Source organism: Macadamia integrifolia, unplaced genomic scaffold (assembly GCF_013358625.1).
Source record: "Macadamia integrifolia cultivar HAES 741 unplaced genomic scaffold, SCU_Mint_v3 scaffold1133, whole genome shotgun sequence".
NCBI lineage: Eukaryota > Viridiplantae > Streptophyta > Magnoliopsida > Proteales > Proteaceae > Macadamia > Macadamia integrifolia.
This window is the reverse complement of record NW_024868098.1, coordinates 168,805-187,930: the sequence shown is the minus strand read 5'-3', so window position 1 is coordinate 187,930 and position 19,126 is coordinate 168,805. Positions and strand designations below refer to the sequence as shown.

At 41.1% G+C, this 19,126-nt stretch overlaps 1 protein-coding gene and 1 long non-coding RNA gene across 2 annotated transcripts; both read right to left on the bottom strand.

Moving 5' to 3' along the window:
* Nucleotides 1-7,502: 7,502 nt before the first annotated feature.
* LOC122062887 lies at nucleotides 7,503-12,702 on the bottom strand. Its single transcript, XR_006135127.1, has 2 exons — nucleotides 12,303-12,702; nucleotides 7,503-7,828 (listed from the first exon to the last, which is right to left on the bottom strand). It is a non-coding gene; the product is annotated as an uncharacterized LOC122062887 (long non-coding RNA).
* Nucleotides 12,703-13,649: 947 nt separating this feature from the next.
* LOC122062888 (probable inactive purple acid phosphatase 28) lies at nucleotides 13,650-15,134 on the bottom strand (the record flags this gene model as incomplete). Its single annotated transcript, XM_042626561.1, has 2 exons — nucleotides 13,650-14,493; nucleotides 14,688-15,134. Coding segments are annotated over 2 exons (897 nt in total), but the record flags the coding sequence as incomplete, so codon positions are not given.
* Nucleotides 15,135-19,126: the final 3,992 nt, after the last annotated feature.

The following is a 19,126-nucleotide window of genomic DNA, read 5'->3' as shown; positions in this document are numbered from 1 at the left end:
TGTGGCTTGATAACTATTATTATAAGCAAACTCCATAAGAGGTACGTTTTCCTCCCAACTGCCATTCATTTCCATCTCACAGGCCCTAAGCATATCTTCTAGTATTTGTATGGTTTGTTCGGATTTCCCATTAGTCTGTGGATGGAAGGCAGTACTTAGGTTCATCTGTGTTCCCATGGCATGATGGAGGCTCTTCCAGAATTTAGATGTGAACCTTGGGTCTCTGTCTAATACAATACTCACCAGCACCCCGTGCAAGCGAACTACGTTATCCATGTAAAGTTGTGCCAACTTGTTTGTGGAATAGGTAGTCTTGATTGGAAAGAAATGAGCAGTCTTGTTAAGCCTATCAACTCTCACCCAGATTGCATCCATTCCCTTGGGTGTATGAGGTAGCCCAGTGATGAAGTTCATGGTAATCATATCCCACTTCCACTCTAGTACTGGGAGGGGCTGAAGAGTGCCATATGGTAGATGCCTCTCCGCCTTGACCTTTTGACACTTGAGACACTGCGACACATATAGGGCCACAGTAATCTTCATCCCTGGCCACCAGTAACTTTCTTTAAGATCCTTGTACATCTTGGTGCTTTTGGGGCGAAGCGTGTACTCTGAGCTGTGTGCTTCCTTCACTATCTTGTCCTATATCTCCAAGTCATTGGGCACACACAACCTGCCTCAAAATAATAGTGCTCCGCCACTAGCTATTGTGAAATCAGGATCATCCACCATTTGTTTTTAAATCCTAATTATGATCTTTTGCAACTCAGGATTTAAGGGTTGTTTCATGATCACCTCCTTCTTGATAGATGGTTGTACCTGCAGGGCCGCCAAAGATAGAGTTAGTTTCTTAACACTATCATGCGAGCTCCAAGGTTTCTCCCTCATATAAAAAGACTTCATCCGTCAATGTTGCTTCTTGCTTAAGTTGTAGGTTGGTGGCCAAGCATGTAAGTGATACAGTATGAGCTTTCCAACTTAATGCATCCACCACCATGTTAGATTTATCTGAATGGTACTAGATGTCATAGTCATATCTTTCATAAGCTCCAGCCATCTCCTCTGCCTCATGTTCAAATCATTTTGGGTAAAGAAGTACTTGAGACTTTTGTGATTGTTGAATATCTTGCACTTTTCCCCGTACAAATAATGGCGCCATATCTTCAAGGCAACACTGTCGCCAGCTCCAAACTATAGGTGAGGTAGTTCTTCTCTTACTCCTTCAGTTACCTAGATGCATACGCCATCACCTTACCATGCTGCATGAGAACACAACCCAACCCAATCTTTGAAGCATCAGTATACTGTCCTTCTACCTGTACCTTCTGGAATTGTCAATACTGGGGCCGATACCAATCGACTCTTCAACTCCTGGAAACTGTTTTCACACTCCTTAGACCATTCAAACTTTATGCTATTTTTGGTCAACTTGTTCATTGGAGCAGCGATTCAAGAGAAATTCTCGATGAAGCACTGGTAGTGGCCCACTAATCTCAAGAAGCTTCTAATCTCTGTCACATTATTGGGTGCTTCCCACTCCACTATTGCCTTTACCTTACCCGGGTCTAATTCAATTCTATTCTCAGACATATGTGCCCTAGGAATCCAATTTGCTTTAGCCAAAACTCGCACTTGCTGAATTTTGCGTACAACTGCTGTTCTCTCAATCTTTGAAGTACCATCCTCAAGTGTAGTGCATGCTCCTCCTCAGTCTTTGAGTAGATCAAAATGTCATTGATAAAAATGATAACCCACTCATCAAGAACATCATGAAATACTGAGTCCATTAGATCCATAAAAGTTGCCGGTGCGTTGGTAAACCCAAAAGACAGCACTAGGAATTCATAGTGACCATACCAAGTCCTAAAGGTGGTCTTGGGTATGTCGCTGCTTTTTATTTTGAGTTGATAATAGCTATATTTGAGATCAATCTTTGAGAATACCTTAGCACCTTGCAATTGATTAAAGAGGTCATCTATGCACATCAACGGATACTAGTTCTTGATGGTTTATTTTTTCAATTCCCGGTAATCGATGCACATACGCAAACTTCCATCCTTCTTCTTGACAAATAGAACTGGAGCACCCCAAGGAGAAACACTTGGGCGTATAATTCCCTTTCCCAACAAGTCTTGCAACTGTGTCCACAACTCCTTCAACTCAGGTGGTGCCATTCTGTATGGAGCTTTAGACACTAGGGCTGCTCTAGGAACCAAATCAATAGCAAACTCTAACTCTCTGACTGGCGGTAGCCAGGTTAGATCATCCAAAAAGACATTGGGAAACTCCCTAACTACTTTCAATTCCTCTAATGGTGTGACCTTCGCTTCCTCATCTTGTACTGAAGCTAGGTAGCCTTGACATTCATTTTCCAATAATTTCACTGCCTGCAAGGTAGAGATGAGAACCTCTCTAGGCCGCTTTGCCTTATTTGCCTGATACACTAGCTCCTCTCCTTCATCATTTACCACTTTAATTTGTTGCCCGGTGCACATCACGTTCGCCTAGTGAGTTGACAACTAGTCCATGCTCAATATGACATCGAAATTCTGTATGTTGAATTTGATAAGTTGGGCATCCAACTTTTTTCCACCAATTTCAACTGAACATGGTCCATACACTTCATTTAACTATACTAATTTTCCTGTAGGTGTACTAACAATCAACTTACCCTCTAGAGCTCTGGGTGACATATCAATCTTCCTAGCAAACCTTTTAGATATAAATGAATGTGATGCTCCAAAGTCAAATAATACATAAGTTGGTATACCCGAGATAGATAGGATACCTGCTACCACATCAGGGCTGGCTTCAACCTCCTTGGTTGATAACTCATACATCCTTCCTTGAGGGTGGCCCCCGGAGCCAATGCGGGTCTATAAACATGGAGCTGATTTTGTACAACAGCTGGCTTGTACGGGCAATCCTTGGCAAAGTGTCCAGCTGCATGACAGGTATAACAACAGTTTTGGGATGCTTACACTGGTACTAGGGCTCTCTGTATTTTACCTGGTGCAGTTGAAGGACAAGGCGACCTCGGGGCTGTAGGCTTCATACTAGTATTCGGGCAGAAAGAGGGGGTACCTAATCCGCCAGCTGGTCGGGGCATATAACCCGATGATCTGTATAGCTGCTGATACGATGGACCATAGTTATACGGCCCGCAGATACTCTTACTCTAGTTACCCGAATCCGCATAAGAGTTAGACCTCTTCCAGAGCTCTGGTGCAGTGGAAGGCTCCCCCTTCTGCTTGTCCTCCATGGTCTTGGCCTTTTGTACTATCTAGGCATAATGTGTCAAATCCATGGGCCCCAATACCGAACCAATAGATACCTTCAATCCCTTAAAAAACTTCGTAGCCTTTTCCTCAGATGATTTCATGTGTGGAGGAGCAAAATAAAATAAGTCCTCAAATTATTGTTGGTACCAAAGGATGGACTTGTTCTCTTGAGTCAATGCCATGAATTCTGTTTCCTTTCGATCTCTGAAGCTGCTAGGATGGTAGTTTGATAGAAACAATTCCTTGAATAGTTCCCAAGTTGGTTCCGGGTGGGTTGCCGCCAAGATGTGGAAGCCTTCCACCATGAGTTGGTCTCATTCTTCATTTGCAAGCCTGCACAGATGAGTTTCTGAGCCTCTGTGCATTCCACCACCTCAAATATTTTCTCCATGTCTTGGATCCAAAGATCCGGCTCTAAGGGATCACTACCCATCTTAGTGAAGATAGGTGGTAAGTGCTTCTTAAAAGATAAAACTGCCTTTGCAATAGTAGTTGCCGGTGGGTAATAAGGTGGATAAGCTAGATAGTATGGATACGGTGGTGGCATCATATATGGAGGAGTGCCAAACGGTGGGAATTGTGGGGTCACCACGGGAGGTGTACCCCCTGTGTATCAGGGGTGGTGCTCTAGAAGGTGTACCCCCAGTTGAGCTCCGACACCTGGGACAACAAGTGGATCTTGTGTAAAAGTTACCCCATGGGGATGGTGGCCCGACTGTGTGGGGTTCAATTGTTGATGCACAACATTCATAAAAGTTTGTTGTTGCTGGAGTAGTTGCTGCTGAAATGCTTGTTGCAACTGTTGAATAAGAGCCGCAACATTATTTGGAGTGATAATGGGAGGACGATCAGAATTTCATTCACAGGTGGGTCCTCTAATATCTCTTTCTACCTAGGGCCCACCCAGGGTGTGGGTGCGGTGACCGTCCCATAGGTCAAGGCCTTAGAGGATTTGGTGGTTGATCGACAGGATGGGGACCACGAGTGGCTCCTCGTGCATTACCTCCGGATTTAGTGCATACCATGATGCCTTGTACCTGAATTACATCAAAGTTAAGCATTAATTAAGTGCCACAATTATCACGTGTACGCACGAATCAAATGCACATTATACCACAGATCACATTATCACACTGCATTCCATCATCGTAGTACGTATCTCAAAATGGTAACTGTTATCATAGAAATCACCACACATGACAATGCACCCAAATTTCTTACGTAACCGCTTACAATTCATGCAAATTTGGTCAATTTTGGGGTATTTTGGCCGCAAAATCCCACACCAGTGGTTAATATCGGTGGGTGGGCTGGATTCAGGACCCACCGGTCGTGAGCGAGGCACTGTTAAGAGGGTTTTCCTGCCCTCATTTCACTCACTCTTCATTCCTCTCACTCTCTACTCCTCTCAAGTGCACTTGAAGCATCAAGAGAAAGGCTGGGAAGCTGCAACCAAGCACTCTACACACATCCATTGGATTAAAGTGTTCAATCATCAACCTTCATCTTCAAGTAAGTGTTCTTTTCCTCATTCTCTCTTTTGCACTATGAATTTTCGGTTGTTCTTGATCTATATCCTGTAAAACTCGTTTTTTTTTTTCTTTTGATTCTTCCCGACTAGAACGAATGTACCATGAGAGTATGTCATTTGTCCATGGTTCTCTTCTTCAATCATCACATTTATCAATTTCATGGGTTACTTAATCCTATTTTCCCCAATTTTGTTGTTTTAGGGTTTTCATGTTCTCTCTCTCCTTCCTTGCCCAATGTATTACCTAAATAAGTTTAATCACCCTCATTTGGTTGTATTATAGTGATGAGAATGACACATTTCATGTATGCTTCACCCATCACTCCTTATCAAGAAATTTCACTATTCCTAGGTTAGGGTTTATGAAGAAATTAGGGGTTTTTCATTGTTTTGACTTCAATAGGACTAAGATAAGTATAATTGTATGCAATTAAACCTTCTTTTACATACTATTGTCGAATTCCCCTCAATGCTATGCATGTTCATGAATTATGCTCTTCTCTATGAAATTTCCTCTTTTCTTCGCTTGGAATTCTGTCTAATACTTTGGGTTGATAGTAGCTTGAGCATTTACATGAATCTATGTTTTAAGTAAAATGCTCTCAATTCCTTGGCCTTTATTTGTATAATGTGCATGAAAAGAATCATGACACCTTGATGTTCACTTGGTCACTACATTGTACTTGTCAATTCTTTTCTCTATCAACTTATCGTTTACATATGAGCACATTATGACAATGGCATTGGCACTTTAGTGGTTTTCTCTCCTTACTCATCATTCAATACACATTACTCCCTACAATGTACTTAATATGAGTGCCATATTGGATTGTTGCCATTCAAACTACTTTTCCTTCTCTTATGGTCCTATTTGCATTGATTCTTCTTTTATCCCTTGCTTAATTTAATTTCTCTTGAATCTTTGTTGGGTTCTTATGTCTTTCATGTGGACTTTGCTAAATGTCATCTGGTAAGGGTAAGGAAGCTGTTGGCCCCTCACGGAGCAAAAATACTCCAATTCAGAAGAGGAAGAGTACAACTTCGAGCTCTTCTGCCACGAGGGCTCATCCAAGGAGGAATGCACCGGTAGACCTAGAAAACTATAATGAGCATCTTTTCTGGAGTCTAGAGGCAATGGTATCTTGGTCTACATTCTCCTCAAAGCCCGTACTTATGGAGAAATCTGTGGTAATGGAGGACTTCTCCAGGATGAGATTGTTAGAGAAGTTTACAGCTCTGGGTTGGCAATCTATGCTTTTTATCGACTCGCCTTGCTATCCCGGTCTTGTCCGGATGTTCTACTGCAACCTTGAGGTCTTTTATGAGGGCAGGATATACTCCCTCACTAGTCGGGTGAAGGGACGAGACATCCTACTTCCCACCGAGCTATTGGCAGAGATTTTGGGTATTTCCATGGAGGGTAATTGGTATTACTGCCCTCCTAGGGGCAAGGCTTTGAGTCCCTTCATGGACAACCAGGAGCTACAGATCCACATTTACCATAACATCTGTGGCAGTGCAGTACGCCCCGAGTCCGGGACCGTGTATGTTTCAGATGTATGGGTTTTCAGCCTCCTAGTCCAGTTTAACTTACTCCCTAGAGCCGGTCACAGGAACCAGGTAAACTTTATGGGGGCATACATGGCTTACTGCATCTACATGGCTCTTGAGGATGCTTCCCGCCTGTGTCTTCCCTACATCATGATGAAGACCTTGGAATACCACACCGCACATCCTTCTAATGGTAACTTCCCTTATGCTCGGTCTCTCATGAGGGTATTTCAGTATTTCCATATGGATCTAAGGGGTAAGCAGGGAAAGTTCGCCTTGGATAATTTTTCCCGAGGGAACTTGCTCAAGATGGATTTGCATGGTGTGATGGGAGATAATGAGGAAGAAGTGGCTCTAGAGAAGGATGATGAGGAAAACGAGGAATATGTTCCCAAAGTGGATGAGGAGGAGGAAGTGGAGGCTGAGGATCCCATTGGTGTAACACCACCACCTCCAGGTGGAGCTCTTGATTTTCAGGGTAAAAATGGACCAATTAGAGACGCTCCGGGTAGGACAAAAGCGGATCTTAAAGAATCAAGAGGAGGGTGCCACACGTGAGGAGGCACTCCAATAGACCCAAGAACATATGGAGACGGATCTTACGTACCTATCCGAGACCCTGGACTCAGTCTTTGTGGAGGTAGTAGTGAACCTTAGGCAGCTTCAAAAGGAGGTGGAATTGGTGAACCGTCACTTCGATTATTATGATCATCACCTCCACATCAACTCTAGGTCCCGGGAGGGAGAGGTTATAGATTTAGACGATGATTGATGGGATAGTGAGTTAGGATGAGTTTATGTAATCTTGTTTGGGGAAACTTCTCTCTCTCTCGTTTTTTCTGTTCTTCTTCTTTTCTTCTTCTCTTTTGTCATTGAACCTTTGGATTTTATCTCATTTCAGCTATTATGGAATCTTTTATATTTACCTAACCCCAAATCCTATTATAGATTCTACAAGTTTTGGACTTACAAGTTGTGAGTGATTAGAGCATCGCGCTCTGATACTACCATTGTCATACCCTGTTCCCATAGAACCGGACTGATAATCGGGTTACCTCCGGGTAACACAAAACCTCCAGGATCATATGATGTTGTAACCACAACACAACATGCCACATACAACATGAAAATATAATTAATTAATTCAGCAGAAGACTCATCATATATATACCTGTAAATTCTCCACTTACTCTTGATAGCCAAATTGTTATATATAGTATATTTACATGTGGACCCACAGGCATGATAATTACATAAGATATAACAATTTAAATATTTAGAGCACAAAAAGGGAAATACATCAAAATAATCAAATGAAGAGTTGTGTTTGGAAATAGTTACTGTTGCCCCGTAATGCAGCACTCGCACGGGCACCCGGCACTATGCCCAAACCCCTCTGGAGCTCACTAATCTCCTACTGGAGATTCGTCAGTAGGCCTCGACTCTTGCTCTTCTATCAAAAATCCTGTAAAATCATCTAAAAATGCGTGTACACAAGGGGTGAGCTACTAGCTCACTAAATGAAAAGAAAGACTCAAACAAACAATCGCATTTCAAATGATCCTACATGTATGAGATTCATTTTAATCCTATCCACTTAAGCAACAATACTAAGTCATAGGTTACGTACTACTCACAACCACAGTGCATGTATGCCCTAATTACGAGATGCGTTCTCCATCCCGTGATACACCCATAGCGTTGTCAGAGACGACCGGCCATAAGTATTTGGAAAAAATAAATGTAGTATGCTCGGTCCTCTGAATATATCACCAAGGTTTTCAACTGTCCTAATGATCAGTCAGGAATACTTCTAATCACCATAGTGGTCCGCGATCGACGCTTCCCCCTAGTGGTAACCCAACACCTAAACCCCTATTGGGAAGAGTCGTAGCACGAGGGAATGTCAATCCTAAACCATATGCTCTATATGAGATAGTACGACTACAGAGTGCTTTTGTGTCCCATTCCACGGTGCACCAATGTCTTCGTTTTCAAGCCAACTGCGACATCTAATCTAGCAATTCATCACATGTCCAACTTAATCATTATCATCCAAAAATTGAATAATCCATGCTTATAATTCCAAAGCAAGAAACAAGTGTTTGGAATTTAAAGATACAACATAACAATTCATAAATGCATCATATGGTAGACAAACCAGGTGCATAAAGATGGCATTCATAGATGGCAGGATGATATATAAGACGAAGATGATGCAATAAACATTCCAAAAATTAAAATCAACATCCTCTCCCGACTTACCTATTCACGTACGAGAATACGCACACACGGTACGAGTGAGATTCAACGTGCGAAGACGAGAGTCTCGAAACCTAACACAGATAGGAAACTTAGAATATGTCCATTTTGGGACCACAAAAAATATGAAAGACATGGTCACTATGCATTTAATAACGTAAGGGAGGCTGTTGATGAATTTGGGCCAGAATAGAGCTCATTGGACCATAGGTGGGTCATACAGGTGGGTAGGAGGACCCACCTGTGCAAGCTGCCTAGGCAGACAGCACTCAGACACACATCGACGGGTGCTACCAATGGGTCTGGGTACTTGCCAGTCCTACCCACCGGTAGGACCCCGGGGCTCACCCGTCGGTAGGACCTCGTAGCCCAGCCAAGGCTAGTGGGTAGGACCGGCAAGTACCTAGACCAGCTGATAGGCTCTAAATCCCAGGTAAGACTAGGGGGTCACACTGGTGGGTCTAGTTACCCGTCGGTGCTACCCACCAGTGTTCAATGGGTTCTGTTGTCCTGCTTCCCTTCTTTATCCCACCTTTTGGGAACCTTATGGGGTTGTTTCCATCACATTTTCCTCACATTTAATACCTCATTCACATGAACACAACACAGATCTATGTTCAATTTAAGATTTTGGGAACAAATCATACTTTTAGCTCAAGAAATCCCAAAAACTTAAGATCCTTTCCCCAACTCAAAATGTCACCAAAATACTTTCAGATATTGGTTTCTCCTCCTTTAAAACCTTCAAGAAATTACATAGAGCCCTATTAACTCTTTAATTTGACCACACAAGAGGGTTTAATCATATTCAAGGGATTATGGCACTTACCTACCTCAAATTGTAGATCTCAAGGCATCAATCACTTTTTCGGCATTGAAATGGTAAGGTACGGCTTCGACAACAAGGGGGAAACACTTTCTCTCACTTCCTTCCCTTTTCTTCCTTCTTTTCTCTCTCTTCTTTACTCCTCTCCACCAACCCTTTCTAAAATAATAAATGGGAGAGAGGAGTAAATGCTATTTATATCTTGGGTTATAAATATCTACTAAGGTGCATTTGATTTTGTCATTCTATGGCCTGAATCGCATTAAACCGCAATACTGTGCAAAGTAGTCAGTAATATCGGACACACATGGCTCCATTATGATGGGGAACCCAAAACATATGTGCTCACGCAAATTGGGCTTACTAGGGCCCACATTTCTCCACAGGTGGGTCGCACCCACCAGTGACCACCCACCTGTTGGCCAGAATATGACCAATCTTGCTAGATTTTGGTGGGAAATGGGTTCTCAACGCGTATCTCACTCCTGCCATTTGTCGTGGACCATGTTCTCATCATCAAATATGATAACATACCTTCCCTACTCATACATAGCCTTATGATATGAGCAAGGGCATGGCTTAGGTGTGCGAACCACTTCGGGTACCTGCTCAATCTTGTCCAGCTACCCCACATTTGATGTCACCCTTGCTGTCATACAACATAGGGTACCCGCATCAACCCTTGTCGGTTTGGGCCCTACACGACCAAATCGATCCAACCAGTCAATAAATCTGGTTTAGGGAGCAGTGCTCTACAGATACTGTGCAGGGTAGTATAGTACAACCTTCTGCCCATCCACAGATATGATAGTGAGGTCTCCTTGATGTAAGCATACACACTTTTTACCTTTATTTGGGGGAGTAAATTAATTTTCCCTACATCATGATGAGACACATGGTATATAGTGCCAGTCATCCAGGGGACGGTCACTAGTTCTATGGGAGGGCTTTGACCAAGATCTTCCATCGCTTTGGGATATGTCTGGAGGGTGAGTTGAGGAGTGGGATGGTTCCTACTCCCTTTGATTGATCCATCTTGGAGAAGATGCATCTTGATCAGCAGATAGGCAGCAATGATAATATATCAACAACTGACCCACCACTAGAGCCTATGGACGGAGATGACCAGGATATGGGTGCAGATGTTGAGATAGACGTGGTGGATGAGTTTGGGGAGTAGCTTCCACATATGGACACTGGAGATGCATATGGTATTGTGCCCTTAGAGATTCATTTAATTGGCCTTCATACTGATCAGGTGCCTATGGATTCCACTCAGAACACTACTCAAGGTACTACCTCCCTACCTCAAGGTGCGTTGCCAGAGTGTGTAGGACATTCCTTACCATTCTCGTACCTTTCCAGCTCCACCCTCTTTCTACAGTATTGGTTCATTCCAACCTTTTTCTTCCATAGGAGAACCATCGATGAGAGAGGCTATGGCCTATATCCAGACCAGTATGCAGAGCCTTCATTCCAGGTTCATGTCATTGGATGACCCCATAAAGACGCAAATTGATGCGATCGGGGATCGGGTATATGTACTAGAGACCACTGTGTAGGGCTTATCAGAGGACTCGGGCATCCTAACTGAGTACAAGCCTCCACAGTATCAGCCTCGATCTCAGCAGCCATCTACTTCCAATAGCCAACAGTCCTAGTAGAGCAGCCCGGCCTCACCTGACAGCTTTCTTGACCTTTTTGACCGACTTAGATCGGTTCTTCGATGTTTAATTACTTAGTTGTTTATGGTTAGTGACTTTTCTTTCTCTCTCTCTCTCTCTCTCTTTAATATTTTCTCTCTCCTCCTACCTTTTGTTTCTTTATGTTAGTATGATGTAAAAATCCTATGTGTAATGAAATTTTGGTCATTATGTATTTATGTCATGTTTCCGGCTTATACACCTATACTAGTCTCCTATCTGTCACTATAAACTATGTGTTTATCTTAAATTTTTTAATTTAATCCTTAATCGATCACCATCAAACCTTTGATCTTGTATTTTGTAAAGACATCCCTTCTTATTCAAATCAACTTTGTCAAATGTATATTACACATGCCCTGAGAAGGCAAAGGCCACATAGAAACATTGGGGTTCACATCAACATTCTTGGACCCCCACTGGCAAGTATGGACTGTGACCACTGACTGCCTGTAGGCCACCTGTCGGAGATGGTCTGCAGAATTCCAAAATTCTGCGCTATTGTGGTCAAATTCTGTCAGGACCAATATCTGGGTTCCGGGGCCTCAATTTTCATTCCACAGTTCCCTTACATGATGTATAACATAGGTGGGAAGTCTAATTGGCCAATTGCAACCCAATTCCCCTAAACCCTAATTCAGTTAATTTAGTCTCAATAGGGTTTTCTGGGGATTGATTGTGATTTCTGTCCAATTTAGCAGACAGAGGTCCATCCCACTCAATTCATCACCCAATTACCTTTAGTTGAATTTATTAAAATTATTGAAACCTCTGTCCAGTTCCAATTTGGGTCCATTCAATGAGTACAGAGTCAATGGAGGTCAATTAGACCCCAATTTCCCGATTTTCCTACCCAGGTGACCCAACTAAATTTTTTGCCCATTCCTGGACAAAATAGGGAACATATATGGTATTGTCCCACTTCCTATTTCAATACATTTTTTCCCAATTGACAAAAGAACCTTGGTCTAGGGTTTAGCAGGACAATTTACCGATAATTGGGTCTCCATTCGGGTTTCAAAATAAGGTCTTCAGCTGTAGGGAGTTGAATTGTATCGCCATAACTAATTTCCCCTTTTTTAATTTCATTTTATACCATCCCTATGCTACTGCCTATCACAATTCACAGGGTTGGTGAGAAATTTTACCTTTGCCAAGTACATGGGACTCATTGATACTGTAGTAGCTCATCCTGTGCAGCTGTTCAGCTCCCATGCACACTCACAGCAGAGGCAGTTACACTGGTAACCTAGGGTTCCTTCTGGCAACAGCTTAAGAGAGGCAACAACAGCTCCACAACACAGCAGCAGCATCAGGGCAGCAACAGCAGCATCATGGCAGCACAGCACAGCACAACCCACAACACCTTTCCTTCCTCTTCCTCTTCTTCCTTCTTCTGCTTCTTCCTTTCTTCCACTTCTTCCTTCTTTTATCCTCTGCCCATGAATTCTGTGGGACATAATATGAGAAAGGGGGTGGGGTTTACTATATATAGCTACAGCTGTTAGGGTCTTTTTGGCTATAAAGCCCATTTTCTAGGAATGAGGTTATTCCTGTGTACTAGCTTGTGAGCCTACCCATTCCTTTGCATAGTAGGTGCTATATGAGCAGTAAGAAATGCCCTTCTGTACCATGTAACTAGTCCGAAGTCCGAACATACACGAAGGCATGAGGGCCCTACAAGAAAAAATGCAAATTTTCTGCAGACAAGCCCTCTCAGAGGTCCTACTGGCTGGCCGTATCACTAGGGTAACCTGCCGGTGACCCTATCTTTGGTCCATGAATTGCCCATACCACTGACCTTCTTACTCCACTAGGTGTGGAACTTGGTGTACGCCTTTCTGGCCATGTCATCACCATACTTGGCCTGTAAAAGCAGCTAGTTGTTTCCCCTCATGGCTGTATGTGGTGAGCCATAATGGGACAATCATTAACCTCAATGTCAACAATGTCAACAAAGTCTTGACACTGGGATTGTCAGCTGCTTCAAATTTCAGGGTATTAAAATATCAACTAATTATGGGATGAAATTTTTTGCTTTCTTTGAAGCCATTCTTATTGCTCACTCTTTGGAGTTATGGTGGATAGTGATGGAATGCGACTACTAGGCGGTGGTCCATGCATCAGAAGTGAAACCATTCCGTGGTACTTATATCAACGGTGGTTGCAATTCAAGAGTTACTTGGATCAGATCAGATGAGATGTGAGTCGTTTTGAGCAGATACATTGCCATGGTAGTTCTTTGTAACTCTCATTCATTTTAGTGAAATCTATTTGCTGATCTTAAGGAAAAAATAAATAAATAAATACCAACTTACAAGTGAAGCTGAGTTCAAGTTCAAACACGCCCCATACCTACCTATTCCTATTCCATCACACCCTCAATAGCCAGCCTGTCATTATTTATACATGGTAAAAGATATCTGACCTAAGTGATCTCAAACAGCAATTGTTAAAAGATGAAGAGAGGGGGTTAAGGTCATACAACCAACACATGCCACAAAAATTTCATACAAGTGGTTTCACAATATGGTCTCACATCATCTATCCAGCGTTAGCTTTCCAAATCATCAATCCACGTGGCTCAACAGTAAAATTATAGAAAACATCACAAAAAAATGTACAGTATAAGCAAGGCAGAATCTTTCGCCCACCAAGAAACTCATCTGATGCCAATCCAACGCAAGAAACTTTCAACCCAAACTGTACAACAAAAAAAAATCAACATTTTCCCAACTAAATGGGGTCGACTACATTACTCCAACCCAGTGTGAAAGGGCATACTCCAACAAAAGAAAGAAAAAATAGTCACTTCAAATCCAAAATATTCTTTGCACCAAGACTGTTATGCATTGCCGGTAGTTCTCTTGCCCTTGTTGTTTATCATCTTTAACAGTGCCACAAAACTTGCTCATCAATCTTGCTCAGATTCTCATCATCAAGACACTTCCAAGTCTTGATCCTCTCGACTCCCATCCACGCCTTCTCCCCCTTTCCTAGCTCAGCCAGAATTATCCTTGCTCTTCTAGGCCAGCCTGCTTTACCATAAGCATGATATCCAAAGCCCCCACTATAGCAAAACCATATACCATCAATCTCCCCACAAAAGTCATTAGTGTGATCATGGCCAATGAAGACAGCCCTCACGTCTCCCATGGACACAAGGGCAGGCAAAACGCCAGAGTTAACAGCAGAACAGGAAACTCCTTCCTGAAACTGGCCCACAATCTTCTTATACCAGAGCTGCCGAATTTCTGGGATTGGGATGTGGAAGAATGCAAGTGCCAGGGCAGGAGCCAACAAGTTGCCATATAGCGACTTTCGATCCCATTCGTTCCCCTGCTAGTGTGCAACCTGCAACATGTTAATATTATCTAAATGTGGGATAAAAAAACATACTTTGGAAAGAAAAATATTAAATTTCATGATCAGAGATCACACTTGTATACAGATAAATTTTGAGCCAAGTATTATTCAAGAAATTCATCCTTGAATAATAAATTCCCAATGCTCCATGTCATACTGTGTTATACCTTAAAGCCCTCAGATAAGCTCCGAAGCCAATGAAGCTGAGATTCCTTGATCCAGCCATAAGTTCGAAGACCATCGACGGTAGCCCTATCTCCACTGTCAAGAAATAAGAGATTGAGGATACTGGTATTGGCCAAATCAGACCCAAAAGCTCCTTGCACTCTGAGATTATAGTTCCCAAACCCATCAATGGCTACTGTACTTTCAACACCATCAGCAGAGTCGCTCATAGATGGATTGATCTGAGATACCGAATAATCCATAAGAGAAATAAATGACATCAGTTCCTCCCGGCTCATGGTAGATTCTTGGTCATGGTTACCCAAAATTGCTGCCCAAGGAATTCTGGACTCCAAGGCAGGACCAACGGCTCTGACTAAAGATTCAGCAGCATCTGCAGCACTTGGCCCAAATATATTATCTCCTAGATGACAAAAGTGAAAAGGTTTTTATTTTTTTACTTTTTTATAGGGATTTCTCCAGAAAAGGAAAATGGAAAACAAACATAAATGAACAAGAATCAGTGATCAGAACAATGGGAGATATAACAAATGTTTCCCCCCTTTCTTTGCAGGGTGGGGTCGGTATCAATCCTAGGGGGAGAGGTCGTTTTCAAAAGATCTAGGGAGAATAAGAGCAAACTTTTCCATGTTGGGACGTGGTTTCTAAAGATACTAAAGCAAAAAAGAATTCCAGTTAATCACAGCAGAAACTGCTAGTTTACATCCTGCTTCCATTCCGTTCAGTAAAAATATTTCCTAGAAAATGAAAATTTATCTAATCACAACAGGAAGCATTACTGAATTAAATTCCTTCTTCTAAATTGGCTTTGGATTATCATCAAGGACTTGAATCTTTATGCCGAAATGTTTAGTAAGCAATGGATTTTTCCCCCTTTTTCAGGGTACATTGTTTAATGGGTCACAGTTTGAAATTTTGCACGGCGAGGTGGGAGATTGACACCCTGGCAATACTGAAATAACACACCATTTTAACTCGAAGTTTCAAACAATTTTAATGGGTTCATGGGGTGGGAATTTTTATTTCATTGCATAGAGGTTATGTGTACAGAAAAATAAAACTACCTAAGCAAATAACTTGAAAAAAAGAAAAAAAAAGAAAAAAGAAAAAAAAAGGACAAACATTATATAGATCAAAATCATTCATTTTTTATGACTATAATGATGTGGGCCCAATCATCTGCAAGACACTGGACTGTTACGGGTTTTAGAGATGAAAAATAAGTAATTTACACATGGACCAAAAATGTTTTTGAAGACTTCATATTCCTACCTCCTACCCACATTTCTGCTCCTATCCTCCCTTCCGGATCTCTGGCACATGGCCAGTAAACCCCTTCAATTAAGTGATGAGGACATCACTCATGGATTTAGGACATATCAAAGGAGACACAAATGTACACAGTCACACACTTCATTGTGGCTACATACCCCTTGTTAACTTGTGTGAATATATATATATATATATATTACTGTTTACTTATATTGGGCATGTCGCAGTCATGGTGTTGTCATCATAGTTTTTAAGGCGGTAAGGCGACAGAGGCGTTTGAGGGTCTTTCGGAGCGCCTTAGCGATAAGGCGAGCATAAAGCGTTGCCTTATCGACTAAAGAGTTCCTGTGTAATTTTTTTTATAAAACCAATCTATTTTGCTCAAATCCTAGTTGAATCCTATTACTCATATGTTAAATAAATATTAAAGGTTCATATTCATACCAATGTAAGATATTCATTAAGAAAACAAATCAATAAAGTGAATAAACTAAGTTCATCAATCATCAATCACCAATATTCAATATTCAATCATCAATCATCAATCATATTAACATATAATATAAATACATAATTATGAAACAAAATTATAAATATAAAGAAAAGAAGACATAAAAAATATAAGTATTTATTATACTTACCTCTATGATGCCAAAATGAGTGCCTAAGCCCTAAGGTCATCCACTATATTTCTACTCCTGTCAAAGAAGAATGAAGCTCACCGTTGCCGGAGCAAAATGGTTGCCTGGATCAATGGTTCTTCCTTGTTCCTTGATTCCTTCTCAAAGCCCTTTCTTAAAACCCTTGACAAAATCCAAACCCTGTTTGTGAATTGTGTTTTTGTTTTGTTTGTCTTGGTTATTTTTGGTGGAGTAAAGCTGATTCCATACATTTCAAGTGTTAACAAAACCATACACCTACTAATAAAAAATCTATATTTGGAATCTTCATCAAGTAATTTTAAAATATGTTAAAAAAAAAAAAAAAAAAAAACCATAAGGCGCCACTTCACATAAGGCGGAGCACTGCCTTACCATCTCTAGACCGCATCAGCGCCAAGGCGCTACTAAGGCGTCGCCTTACCAGCGCCTTAAAAATTATGGTGCCTGGCAATTTGTTCTTGTCTCAGTTCAGGGGTTAACAATATTGATGTCTCTCTTGTCACTCAATCGACAACCAGCTTTTAAACAGACAAATCCCCTAGATGTTATAGTCGTGTTGTCTTTCTTGCTCTTATTCACAAAGTGTCTCCTAACACTAAACCCCATTGCCCATCCATAACTGTTGTAATAATTGTATGCATCCTGTTCTGAATTGAATAACATCCCAAACCCAGGTTCACTCACATCATTCATGCAAACATTCTCCATACTAGACAAAACAAATAAAAAACAATAAGGTAACAATAGTTCAACAGAATTTAACAAAGCAAGAGCAAGAGTGGAAATAAAAAAAAAAAATTTAAATACTATATATCAAATAAAGAAAAAAAAATATTATAAGCAAGAGTGCAAGCAAATACAAATATGAAATTGAAATTTTATTAAAAAGAAACTCTAATCATACAAATATAAATATAAGGACAACAACAACAAAACAACAACCAAAACCTTATTCCAATTTAATGAGATCGGTTACAATATAAATACAAAGACGGAGACAACAACAACAAAATATAAATACAAGGACGGAGACAACAAATCTCTTAGGTTTTGACGGAGACAACGAGCAAATAAAAATTATGATTTTCAAATCAGCCAAGGAAAATAACCCTAATTCTGCATTCCCGTCTTCAGTCATATGTCACTGATAAGTGGCTAATAACAACCCTTTCCCCTAATATTTCATCATTCAAAACCACAGAGCAACTTGGTTCAGAGTACAATGTAAATACTTTAAAAAAATTTCAATTTCAGAGATAGCAAGTTGAGCGAGGAACAGAGAAAGAGAGACAGCAAGCAAATAAAAATATTGAAATTGAAATTTTATTGAACAAAAAACCTAATATTTCAGCATTCAAAACCACAGAGCAACTTGGTTCAAAGTACAATGTAAATACTTAAAAAAAAAAAATCAATTTTAGAGATAGCGAGTCAAGCGAGGAACAGAGAGACAGCAAGCAAATAAAACAGAGAGAGAAGGCCCTTTGCAAAGACAATAACATAACATGCAAGAAAAAAAATAAAAAGAGAGAAGGCTTTGAGTATTTCATACATTTGCAAAGTACGCTTTGTAACACAAGGAGAGAGCGAGTCGAACGAGAAACAGAGAGAGAGAGAGAGAGAGAGAGAGAGAGAGGAGTCAAGCGAGGAAGAGTCGACAGAGAGGAAGAGTCGAGCGAGAGGAAGAAAGTCGCGAGAGAGAGGGAGAGTCGACAGAGATGGTTAGGGCAGAACCAAACCGTAACAGAGAGGGAGAGTCGAAAGAGGAGAGAGGGAAAGAGAGGGAGTCGAAAGAGGAGAGAGGGAAAAACTTTGACCTTTTATTTCAAATTGATGAACCAAACCGGTTTGCTCTGATATGGTTTGGTTCAAATTGGTTCTTCACTGATTCTGTTCAAATTGGTTATATCAGTTGCATAAGATCTGGACCGTTGCATTGGTATTTGACACGTGTCACTCTCTGAAGGGGGTATTTCATAGAATTATACCAGATTAGAATTGTAGATGATTTTTGTCCTTATGATAGTGGTTTTGATGTTAGGAAAATAGTCAAGGTAGAGGAACATTCCTATAACGGGCATAATGATGCTAAAGTCCTATTAGACTAGATTAGGCAAATAGGCTGATACTTCGATTTCTATGATATGTCTGAAGATTTGCCTCAGGTTCGCTAAAATCAAGTTTACTGGAGATACCCAATACTTCTTGACATAATTAGAGTACTAAGAGACTAATCTAGGACTTGGGCCAGTAACAACTTGGGTCAAACTGTAGGAGAAACTCAAGAGGGAGTTCTTGCCTATCACTATAGGCTACCGTTTTTGAATGAAAAAAAACCCTAAATCAAGGGAAGATGTTTGTGACTGAGTACATGGGCAAGTTTAATGAGTTAAAAATAAGAATTTGTACTCGTGAGGAGGTTGAGCAGACAATTTCCATATTCCTTACTAGACTCAACTCTGACATACAGTCATGCATGGCATCCC